The following is a 12,550-nucleotide window of genomic DNA, read 5'->3' as shown; positions in this document are numbered from 1 at the left end:
GCGGGAGAGCCTGCCACCGACCGAGGATGTGGCTGGATGAGGACGAGAGTCATGAGGAGGCCGTCTTGGAGGCAGTGCCTCCCGCGGCCTTTTGGGGGCGTGACTTGGACCGCCACGCATAGGAGTTCCTCTGGCCTTTCTCCGGCCGGTAGGACGAAGAGGATTGGTTCTTGGCGGAGGGACGAAAGGACCGAAACCTCGATTGGATCTTCCTCTGCTGAGGTTTCTTAGGCTTGGACTGGGGTAAGGAGGAGTCCTTTCCCGAGGATTCCTTAATAATCTCATCCAACCGTTCGCCAAACAAACGGTCGCCAGAAAAAGGCAAACCAGTTAAGAACCTTTTGGAAGCAGAGTCTGCTTTCCATTCGCGCAGCCACATGGCCCTGCGTACTGCCACGGAGTTAGCGGATGCCACGGCCGTACGGCTAGCGGAGTCCAGGAAGGCGTTCATGGCGTAGGACGAAAATGCTGATGCCTGAGAGGTCAAGGATGCAACATGCGGGGCAGAATTCCGCGTGACGGCATTAATCTCAGTCAGACATGCCGAGATTGCTTGGAGAGCCCACACGGCCGCAAAGGCCGGGGCGAAAGACGCGCCCGTAGCCTCATAAATAGACTTCACCAAGAGCTCTATCTGTCTGTCAGTGGCATCCTTCAGGGATGAGCCATCGGTCACAGACACAACGGACCTAGCGGCCAATCTAGAGACTGGAGGATCCACCTTGGGGGAGTGTGCCCAGTCCTTAACGACTTCAGGTGGAAAGGGGTAACGCGTGTCAGTGTGCAGTTTAGCAAAGCGCTTGTCCGTAACCGCTCTGGGCTTTTGGACAGCGTCCCTGAAGTTAGAGTGATCAAAAAACGTATTGCGAGTACGTTTGGGAAATCTAAATTGGTGTTTCTCCTGTCGAGAAGCCGGCTCCTTGCAGGAGGAGGTGGTGGTGAGAGATCCAACACCTCGTTGATGGACGAGATGAGATCATTTACTAAGGCGTCCCCTTCAGGGGCATCAAGGTTAAGAGTGAAGTCAGGTTCAGAGCCCTGAGCTCCCACGTCCGCCTCGTCTTCCTGAGAGTCCTCCAGCTGGGATCCAGAGCAGTGTGAGGAGGCCGGGGAAGAGTCCCAGCGAGACCGCTTAGCCGGTCTGGGGCTGCGATCCGGGCAGGAGTCCTCCGTCTGGGACCTAGTGGCTATCCTGGGCGCGCGATGCAGCGCGGACCGAGAAGGGCCTGGAGGAGACAAACAAACAGGGGCCGGGGCCTGTGAAGGGCCCGGTCTGGACTGCAATGCCTCAAGGAGCTTAGATGACCATTTGTCCATAGACAGAGCAATGGATTGAGAAAGTGACTGGGAGAGCGTCTCAGCGAAAGAGGCCAACGACGGTGTCTCTGTCCCTGCTGACTGCTCAGGGGGATCTACATGAGCCAAGGGGCCCACAAGTGCCCGAGGCTCCGGCTGAGCAAGCGTGGCAGGGGTCGTGCATTGCTCACAGTGGGGGTAGGTGAATCCCGCAGGCAACATAGCCCTACAAGAGGTACAGGCCGCGAAAAAAGTCTGTGCCTTAGGGGCTTTGCTCCTTGTGGACGACATGCTGTAAGCAATCGGTGCCTCTCAGGAGAGTGACCACTGAGGGTATATGGGAAAAGGGTATACAGCCTTTCCGAATATATATAATATATATATATATATCCCGGCACCCTAGGGGAACCAGCACCGGTACCGGTGTGGCTTACCAACCGCTAACGAGCGGTGTGTCCTCCAGATTCCGTGTCGTGGATCCCCCGGAGCTGTAGAGCTGTGCAGCTGACAACATACACCGGCAGAATGCCAGAAATGGCCGCCGGAGCTCTCAGGGGGGGGGGGGGCGTGGAGCCGCAGGCGGCGCCGACAAAAGGCGGGAATCTGGATGCCCCACAGTGTTCAATGAGGGGGAGGGAGACATGCAAAGATGCTCCAGCCCTCAAATCCACGTCATGCCGGTGATCCCGCACTTACCCCTGACTGGCAGGCCGGGGGCGGGATTTTTCGCGACTAGGCCGCGGAAAAGCCGGGGACTAAATTTAAGACCGTGCCCGACAAGCAGGCACGGTGAGCGCGGAAGTCCGCCGAAAAAACAACGGACGGAACTACCGCGGCTTCCGGAGAGAAGGTGCGACCTCCCTCCCTGTACAGTCCCCACATGGGGACACAGAGTACCTTGAAGTTGCAGGGCCCGGTCCCTGGGGATGAAGAAGCTCCGGTCCGGCAGGATCCACCAGGGGCTGCGGATGGAGCACGGTCCCAGCACGTGGGTCACCGTTTAGGATCCCACTTCTCCCAGAGCCGCATAAGGGGTGGTGAAGGAGACGGCATGTGGCTCCAGCCTCTGTACCCGCAATGGGTACCTCAACCTTAAAAACACCGCCGACATAGTGGGGTGAGAAGGGAACATGCCGGGGACCCCATGGAGGTCCTCTTTTCTTCCATCCGTCATAACTATGATGAGAATGCATGAGTGGATGTGTGCCTCCTTCCACACAAAGCATAAAACTGAGGAGCCCGTGGTCCACGGGAGGGTGTATAGGCAGAGGGGAGGGGTTACACTTTTTTAAAAGTGTAATACTTTGTGTGGCCTCCAGAGGCAGAAGCTATACACCCAATTGTCTGGGTCTCCCAATGGAGCGACAAAGAAATAGCTATTTAGGGGGAAAAAGAAGGGAATTTTGTTACTTACCGTAAATTCCTTTTCTTCTAGCTCTTATTGGGAGACCCAGACGATTGGGGTATAGCTACTGCCCTCTGGAGGCCACACAAAGCACTACATTAAAAGTGCAAGGCCCCTCCCCCTCTGGCTATACCCCCCCGTGGTATCACGGGTTCTCCAGTTTTAGTGCCAAAGCAAGAAGGAGGAAGCCAATAACTGGTTTAAACAAATTAACTCCGAATAACATCGGAGAACTGAAAAACCGTTCAACATGAACAACATGTGTACCCGCAAACAACAAAAAAAACATCCCGAAGGACAACAGGGCGGGTGCTGGGTCTCCCAATAAGAGCTAGAAGAAAAGGAATTTACGGTAAGTAACAAAATTCCCTTCTTCTTCAGCGCTCTATTGGGAGACCCAGACGATTGGGACGTCCAAAAGCTGTCCCTGGGTGGGTAAAGAAATACCTCATGTTAGAGCTGCAAAACAGCCCTCCCCTACGGGGGTGTCACTGCCGCCTGCAGGACTCTTCTACCTAAGCTGGCATCCACCGAAGCATAGGTATGCACCTGATAATGCTTGGTGAAAGTGTGCAGACTGGACCAGGTAGCTGCCTGGCACACCTGTTGAGCCGAAGCCTGGTGACGTAATGCCCAGGACGCACCCACGGCTCTGGTTGAGTGGGCTTTTAGCCCTGAAGGAACCGGAAGCCCCGCAGAACGGTAGGCCTCTAGAATTGGTTCTTTGATCCATCGAGCCAGGGTGGCTTTAGAAGCCTGCAACCCCTTGCGCGGACCAGCGACAAGGACAAAAAGTGCATCGGCACGGCGCATGGGCGCCGTGCGGGAAATGTAGATTCTGAGTGCTCTCACCAGATCTAGCAAACGTAAGTCCTTTTCATACCGGTGAACCGGATGAGGACAAAAAGAAGGCAAGGATATATCCTGATTAAGATGAAAAGAGGATACGACCTTAGGGAGAAACTCCGGAATAGGGCGCAGCACTACCTTGTCCTGGTGGAACACCAGGAAGGGAGCCTTGGATGACAGAGCTGCCAGCTCAGACACTCGCCGAAGCGATGTGATCGCAACAAGAAACGCCACTTTCTGTGACAGCCGAGAAAAGGAAACTTCCTTCAGAGGCTCGAAGGGCGGCTTCTGGAGAGCAACTAGTACCCTGTTCAGATCCCATGGATCTAACGGCCGCTTGTACGGGGGCACAATATGACAGACCCCCTGCAGGAACGTGCGCACCTTAGAAAGACGTGCTAGACGCTTCTGAAAAAACACGGATAGTGCCGAAACTTGCCCTTTAAGGGAGCTGAGCGACAAGCCCTTTTCTAACCCCGATTGCAGAAAGGAAAGAAACTTGGGCAATGCAAATGGCCAGGGAGACACTCCCTGAGCAGAGCACCAGGATAAGAAAATCTTCCACGTTCTGTGGTAGATCTTAGCCGAATTCGACTTTCTAGCTTGTCTCATTGTGGCAACGACTCCTTGAGATAATCCTGCAGATGCTAGGATCCAGGACTCAATGGCCACACAGTCAGGTTCAGGGCCGCAGAATTCTGATGGAAAAACGGCCCTTGGGACAGTAAGTCTGGTCGGTCTGGCAGTGACCACGGTCGACCGATCGTGAGATGCCACAGATCCGGATACCACGACCTCCTCGGCCAGTCTGGAGCGACGAGTATGATGCGGCTGCACTCGGATCTGATCTTGCGTAGCACTCTGGGCAAGAGCGCCAGAGGCGGAAACACGTATGGGAGCTGAAACTGCGACCAATCTTGAACCAAGGCGTCTGCCGCCAGAGCTCTTTGATCGCGCGACCTCGCCATGAATGCCGGGACCTTGTTGTTGTGCCGGGATGCCATTAGGTCGACGTCCGGCACTCCCCAGCGGCGACAGATTTCCTGAAACACGTCCGGGTGAAGGGACCATTCCCCTGCGTCCATGCCCTGGCGACTGAGGAAGTCTGCTTCCCAGTTTTCTACGCCTGGGATGTGAACCGCGGATATGGTGGATGCTCTGTCCTCCACCCACATTAGAATGCGCCGGACTTCTTGGAAGGCTTGCCGACTGCGCGTCCCTCCTTGGTGGTTGATGTATGCCACCGCTGTGGAGTTGTCCGATTGGATTCGGATCTGCTTTCCTTCCAGCCACTGTTGGAAGGCCAGTAGAGCAAGATACACTGCTCTGATCTCCAGAACATTGATCTGAAGGGTGGACTCCTGCGGAGTCCACGTCCCCTGAGCCCTGTGGTGGAGAAATACTGCTCCCCACCCTGACAGACTCGCATCCGTCGTGACTACTGCCCAGGATGGGGGCAGGAAGGATCTTCCCTGAGACAATGAGGTGGGAAGGAGCCACCATTGTAGGGAGTCCTTGGCCGTCTGGGAAAGCGAGACTTTCCTGTCCAGGGACGTTGACTTCCCGTCCCATTGGCGGAGAATGTCCCATTGAAGTGGGCGCAGATGAAACTGCGCAAAGGGAACTGCTTCCATGGCTGCCACCATCTTCCCTAGGAAATGCATGAGGCGCCGCAAGGGATGCAACTGGCCCTGCAGAAGAGATTGCACCCCTGTCTGTAGTGACCGCTGCTTGTTCAGCGGAAGCTTCACTATCGCTGCTAGAGTATGAAACTCCATGCCAAGATACGTTAGTGATTGAGTCGGTGATAGGATCGACTTTGGAAAGTTGATGATCCATCCGAAAGACTGTAGGGTCTCCAGCGTAGCATTCAGGCTGCGCTGACATGCCTCTTGAGAGGGAGCTTTGACCAATAAATCGTCTAGGTAAGGGATCACCGAGTGTCCCTGAGAGTGCAAGACTGCTACCACCGCCGCCATGACCTTGGTGAAGACCCGTGGGGCTGTCGCCAGACCAAATGGCAGAGCTACGAACTGAAAATGGTCGTCTCCTATCACAAAACGTAGAAAACGTTGATGTTCTGTAGCAATTGGCACGTGGAGATAAGCATCTTTGATGTCTATTGAGGCAAGGAAGTCTCCTCTGGACATTGAGGCAATGACAGAACGCAGGGTTTCCATCCGGAACTTCCTGGCGTGCACATGTTTGTTGAGCCGTTTTAGGTCCAGAACAGGACGGAACGAGCCGTCCTTTTTTGGAACCACAAAGAGATTGGAGTAAAACCCTTGCCCTTGTTCCTGAGGAGGGACTGGGATCACCACTCCTTCCTCTCTTAGGGAGTCCACCGCCTGCAGCAGAGCATCTGCTCGGTCTGGATGTGGGGAGGTTCTGAAGAACCGAGCTGGAGGACGAGAATTGAACTCGATTCTGTACCCGCGAGACAAAATGTCCGTCACCCACCGGTCTTTGACCTGTGACATCCAAATGCCGGAAAAGCGGGAGAGCCTGCCCCCGACCGGCGATGCGGAGGGAGGGGGCTGGAAGTCATGAGGTAGCCGCTTTGGAAGTGGTACCTCCATTTGCTTTCTTGGGGCGCGTGTGAGCCCGCCACGAATCTGAGTTTCTTTGCGTCCTCTGAGTCCCTTTGGACGAGGTAAACGGTGTCTTGCCCGAACCTCGAAAGGACTGAAACCTCTGCTGCCACTTTTTCTGCTGAGGTTTGGTTGTTCTGGGTTGTGGTAAAGAGGAGTCTTTACCCTTGGACTGCTTAATGATATCAGCCAATGGCTCGCCAAACAGTCTATCTCTAGATAAAGGCAAACTGGTTAAACATTTTTTGGAACCAGCATCAGCTTTCCAGTCCTTTAACCACAAGGCTCTGCGCAAAACTACCGAATTGGCGGACGCCATTGAGGTGCGACTGGTAGATTCTAGGACCGCATTGATAGCGTAAGACGCAAACGCCGACATCTGCGTGGTAAGGTGCGCCACTTGCGGCACTGCTGGATGTATGATAGCATCCACTTTTGCTAAGCCAGCTGAAATAGCCTGGAGTGCCCATACGGCTGCGAATGCCGGAGCAAACGACGCGCCGATAGCTTCATAGACAGATTTTAACCAAAGGTCCATCTGTCTGTCATTGGCATCTTTAAGTGAAGCGCCATCCTCCACTGCAACTATGGACCTAGCTGCGAGTTTGGAAATCGGGGGGTCTACCTTTGGACACTGTGTCCAGCGCTTGACCACCTCAGGGGGGAAAGGGAAACGCGTATCTTTAGATCGTTTAGAGAAACGCCTTTCTGGGTGAGCGTCGTGCTTCTGGATTGATTCTCTGAAGTCAGCGTGATCCAACAAAGCACTCAATTTACGCTTGGGATAAAGGAAACGAAACTTCTCCTGCTCCGCAGCCGCCTCTTCTGCTGAAGGGGCTGGGGGAGAAATATCCAACAGCCTATTGATGGCTGAGATAAGGTCGTTTACCATGGCATCCCCATCAGGGGTATCCAGGTTGAGAGGGGTTCCAGGAATGGATTCCTGATCACTCTCATCAGACACATCACAGGGAGACCGATTGCGCTGAGACCCTGAGCAGTGTGATGACGTCGAGGGTCTTTCCCAGCGAGCTCGCTTAGGGTGGCTGGGGCTATCATCTGAGTCATAATCCTCGGCCTGTGAAGCCGGGGACCCCCCTGTGGGCTGGATTAATTCCAAGTGAGGGGGACCTGAGGACAGAGGCCTCGCCGTGCCCAAAGACTGAGCCCCATGCATAGATTGCAAGGTTTCAAGGATTTTTGCCATAGACACAGACATATTATCAGCAAAAACTGCAAAGTCTGTCCCTGTCACCGGGGCAGAACTTACAAGCGTCTCAGCCTGGGTCACTACCTCTCCTGACTCCGGCTGGCGAAGCAGCACCGGGTCGGAGCATTGCACACAATGGGGGTCATCGGAGCCTGCTGGTAGATTAGCCCCACATGCAGCACACGCAGTATACACAGCCCTAGCCTTGGCAGCCTTGCGTTTTGAGGATGGCATGTTGTTGCTTCCACAGAGGGATCTGGGAGATGCAGCCAGAAGCGACCTCACAGTGCAAGAAATACAATATCTCTATATCCTACACAGTACACCGATACACCGTGAGGCACTAGAGGGACCAGCACAGAAAAATCGCTTACCGCCCGCTTAAAAAGCGGGTGTGTGGTCGCCAGATAGCCCCTAGTCCAGGTCTCCCAGAGCCTTGCGTCCTTCCTCCAGCCAGACTGCATGTAATGGCTGCCGGCGTCCTGAGAGAGAAGGGGGGCGGGCCCTGGGCGTTCCTGGCTAAGAGCGGGAAGCCTGCTTCCCTCTGTGCCTAGTGTGAGGGCTGGAGCATGTAAATCAGGCTCCAGCCCTCGTCGCTGCTAGCGAACAGCGTCTCTCCCCTACCCTGAATGACAGGGTGGGGGCGGGAACGAATCGGAGCTGCCGGCGTCCTAGGCCCAAAAAGCCGGGGACTCAATTTATAACCGCCGCCGCAAAAGCGCGGACGGCGGATCCCCGGCGCACCACAAGTCACAGCAGCGCCGCCCGGTCCAGAGGGGGTCGGCGCTGCGTTCCCATACACAAAAAATCCCCCAGTAATCTGTAGGGACACTAACTCCAACGTTGCGGTCCCCGGCGCACTACAACACCCAGCCAGCCCGGAGTGTGTCTGTGCCTGCCGGGGACACAGAGTACCTGTATGATGCAGGGCCTGTCCCTGATCGTACTCCTGCTCCGTCTCCATCAGGTTCTAATGGGTCTGTGGATGGAGCCCGGCGTCAGAGCTGAGAGGCCGGCAGGATCCCACTTCCACAGAGCCCTACCAGGGGATGTGGAAGGAAAACAGCATGTCAGGCTCCAGCCCTGTACCAGCAATAGGTACCTCAACCTTACAACACCATCCAGGGGTGAGAAGGGAGCATGCTGGGGACACTATATGTGTCCTCTTTTCTTCCATCCGAAATAGTCAGCAGCTACTGCTGACTAAAATCTGTGGAGCTATGCATGGAATGTCTGACCTCCTTCGCACACAAAGCTAAAACTGGAGAACCCGTGATACCACGGGGGGGGTATAGCCAGAGGGGGAGGGGCCTTGCACTTTTAATGTAGTGCTTTGTGTGGCCTCCAGAGGGCAGTAGCTATACCCCAATCGTCTGGGTCTCCCAATAGAGCGCTGAAGAAAAATAAAATGAGAGTGTTGGTTTAGTATGTGCACCTCAGCTCCAATCCTAATGGTGCCGGATAGCCCAGTTCTTGGGATCTCTAGAGGTTCCAGAGTTCGGACCATCAGCACACAAAGTTATCCACTAAAAGAAGAAAACAAAAAAAAAAAAAAAAAAAACAACAACAACTCACTTGTCCATTTGAAGGTTTAAGACTGCTTGAATCCATTTCCGTGGAATATAGCCTGGAATAAAAGACCGTGTGAAATGTGTGTGTGTGCAAGTAAAACATATTTATATAGGGGACTACATAACAAAACATACCCAGGAAAAAATACACAGCAGTGAAATTCCGTATCAGGTACAAGGACTGGACACAGGTGTGCTTAAGGAGATTCGGGACACTCTGACGAAACTGCAAATACTTGAATTGCTGAAAAACAAATTAAAAAAATTCTTAATTTTCTAATCCAATAACACGGTTTTATGTTTAAACTTAATTTGTAATTTATTTTTTTGTATTTGTATCATTTATATTACTATCGGCAGTTGCAGATTGCGGGATGAACCAATGCTCTTATCTGCTCCTGTTCTAGGGTAGACGTGCAGATTAAATAACATGATGGCTTTACAGTTTGGGGCGGTACAGACGCCTCGTGTTAGTTCTTACCTGCACAGAAGGAAAGGACAAGCAGTTCATATTGTGCCTAAAATACAGCAGGCTGTAACTGTACCCCATAAACCATCCAGTCAGCAGCAGAAAGAGGTATCGCTCATTCAGACACATCGCCTGACTTTTGTCTTCGTGACCACTGAAGGAGAAGGGTGTAAAAAAAGCATATAAACAGAATAGTATCCAAATATTCATTATAAATCCCATAATTTCCTAACTCACCTAGGGTCTGGATTGCAAGGAACAGTCAGGCCCCTGTATGGAGTTTGCCCCAGGACAACGCAGCACCTGAACACCAGCATCCCCATAGTGGCATGGAGGACGGAGTGAATCACGTGCTGCGGAAGCAGGATGAGTCCTATCAGGGAGAGCCGGGAGCTGGGGATGGAAGGCACCACTGTGGATGACAGCAACAACATCATAAATAAATCATATTAAACAAATCCACCGGGCACCCCTGGACCGCGAGAGGCTCAAATATTAGTCCGACTGTGCACATAGACATCATGGTTGAAGCCGCATGCGGACAGGAACGGCAGACAGGAGACATTTTTTGTATGTAAAGCAATGCAGCTCTGCTCATAAGTAGTGTTGAGCGGACCCGGACTGTAAATGTCCGGATCCGCGCGGTTTCAGCGCTATCTCCGGTGACGACCCGGACGCGGGATTCAGAGTGCGCGATCCGGATTCAGCAAGTCATAAAACATGAAAAAAACAATAAATAAATGAGCGTTTCATACTTACCGACACTCTGTGTCATGGCGGCATACTTCTTCCGGGTCTTCACACTTCTTTCCTTGTTTTCTCTGCCGAGCGTCCATCCGTGCAGGCTGACACGCCCCCCAGCCTGTGACAGTCTGCTGCGGTAATCGCGTCATCACCGCTCCCCGCCCACAGTCCGCCCGTGCAGGTTGACACGCCTCCTAGCCTGTTACAGTGTGCTGTGGTGATCAGTCCCCGCCCACCGGCCGTCAGTGCATGCTGGCACACCCCCCTAGCTTGTGACAGTGTACCGGCCCCGGAGGCTGTGACAGTCTGCCGCGCTCATGGCGGCATCATTAACGCTACACTCAGAGCGGGCAGTGTTATCGCTCTGAGATGTAGCAGAGCTGTTTGTGTTGCCGCGGGGTGGATCTCTGTCTCTTATTATGGGGGCACTGTGGATGGCTTCATTGTGGGGGGCACTGTGGATGGCTTCATTGTGGGGGGCACTGTGGATGGCTTCATTGTGGGGGGCACTGTGGATGGCTTCATTGTGGGGGGCATTGTGGATGGCTTCATTGTGGGGGGCATTGTGGATGGCTTCATTGTGGGGGGCACTGTGGATGGCTTCATTGTGGGGGGCACTGTGGATGGCTTCATTGTGGGGGGCACTGTGGCTGGCTTCATTGTGGGGGCACTGTGGCTGGCTTCATTGTGGGGGCACTGTGGCTGGCTTCATTGTGGGGGCACTGTGGCTGGCTTCATTGTGGGGGGCACTGTGGATGGCTTCATTGTGGGGGGCACTGTGGATGGCTTCATTGTGGGAGGCACTGTGGATGGCTTCATTGTGGGGGCACTGTGGATGGCTTTATTGTGGGGGGCACTGTGGCTGGCTTCATTGTGGGGGGCACTGTGGCTGGCTTCATTGTGGGGGGCACTGTGGTTGGCTTCATTGTGGGGGCACTGTGGCTGGCTTCATTGTGGGGGCACTGTGGCTGGCCTCTCTCTCTCTATGGACCCCCACACTTATGAGCCATGCACGGCTAAGCCAATCACAGGTATAAAATTGCTGAATGCTTCTGTGCCATTGTTTGAGCCATCCCTGCAGAACCCAGAATGGCAGCAAAGAAAACTTCCTAAAATATCTCTAGGATTTGTGATAAGTTTTAAGAAATGCAGTCACTCCTTGCGCTTCCCAAATAAATTTGAAGGGATGTCTCACCTGAATGGAACTGCACATTGAAGGTGCACTGAACAGTCTGCAGCAGACACAGGAGCAGCAGACAGAAGAACGAGGAACCGCTGAGAGACTCCTTTATGGCGTCTATAAAGGGAAGAGAAAAAAAAGAAATCATAAATAATGTGGTTTTCTCATGCTCAATTTACAGGAAAGCAGCTGCCCAGCCTCCTTGCCAGGAGAGAAGGGGGTCGGAGGCTGCGCTCCCTCCCGATGACTGACAGTTCGGATGTCGGTATGGTTGAGCCACTAATCTCAACTGTGTCTTGTAAAATGAGGAAGCTTCACCTCTGCTGCATTGGAGGCACTCAAGCTGGCCGCATCGAGCGATCGGGACAGCTACAGGGCATTGATTGCAAGCACTCGCTCTTTGCCTACGACACTGACCACCTATGGCTGATTCAGAGGCGGTCAGTAACCTAGACAACAAGTAGTGGACTGTAGACTTGAAAAGAAGGGAATTTTGTTTACTTACCGTAAATTCCTTTTCTTCTAGCTCCAATTGGGAGACCCAGACAATTGGGTGTATAGGCTATGCCTCCGGAGGCCACACAAAGTATTACACTTAAAAGTGTTAAGCCCCTCCCCTTCTGCCTATACACCCCCCGTGCTCCCACGGGCTCCTCAGTTTTGGTGCAAAAGCAAGAAGGAGGAAAAGAATTAAAAACTGGTTTAAAGTAACTTCAATCCGAAGGAATATCGGAGAACTGAAACCATTCAACATGAACAACATGTGTACACAAAAAAACAGGGGCGGGCGCTGGGTCTCCCAATTGGAGCTAGAAGAAAAGGAATTTACGGTAAGTAAACAAAATTCCCTTCTTCTTTGTCGCTCCATTGGGAGACCCAGACAATTGGGACGTCCAAAAGCAGTCCCTGGGTGGGTAAAATAATACCTTGTAAGAGAGCCGTAAAACGGCCTCTTCCTACAGGTGGGCAACCGCCGCCTGAAGGACTCGTCTACCTAGGCTGGCATCCGCCGAAGCATAGGTATGCACCTGATAGTGTTTCGTGAAAGTGTGCAGGCTCGACCAGGTAGCCGCCTGACACACCTGCTGAGCCGTAGCCTGGTGCCTCAAAGCCCAGGACGCGCCCACGGCTCTGGTAGAATGGGCCTTCAGCCCTGAGGGAACCAGAAGCCCAGCCGAACGGTAGGCTTCGAGAATTGGCTCCTTGATCCACCGAGCCAAGGTTGATTTGGAAGC

At 53.4% G+C, this 12,550-nt stretch overlaps 1 protein-coding gene across 1 annotated transcript in view; it reads right to left on the bottom strand.

Annotated features, from left to right (window-relative positions):
• Positions 1 to 12,550, bottom strand: part of NDC1 (NDC1 transmembrane nucleoporin) — a 130,457-nt gene that overhangs the window by 98,249 nt on the left and 19,658 nt on the right. Inside the window, 5 exon segments of the mRNA XM_075321079.1 lie at positions 8,927 to 8,978; positions 9,058 to 9,166; positions 9,404 to 9,545; positions 9,629 to 9,803; positions 11,331 to 11,432. Of these exon segments, the coding sequence (XP_075177194.1) occupies positions 8,927 to 8,978; positions 9,058 to 9,166; positions 9,404 to 9,545; positions 9,629 to 9,803; positions 11,331 to 11,432 (580 nt within the window).

This window comes from Anomaloglossus baeobatrachus, chromosome 8 (genome assembly GCF_048569485.1).
Source record: "Anomaloglossus baeobatrachus isolate aAnoBae1 chromosome 8, aAnoBae1.hap1, whole genome shotgun sequence".
NCBI lineage: Eukaryota > Metazoa > Chordata > Amphibia > Anura > Aromobatidae > Anomaloglossus > Anomaloglossus baeobatrachus.
Note: the sequence above shows the minus strand (reverse complement) of the source record. Positions and strands in the feature narration are given on the sequence as shown.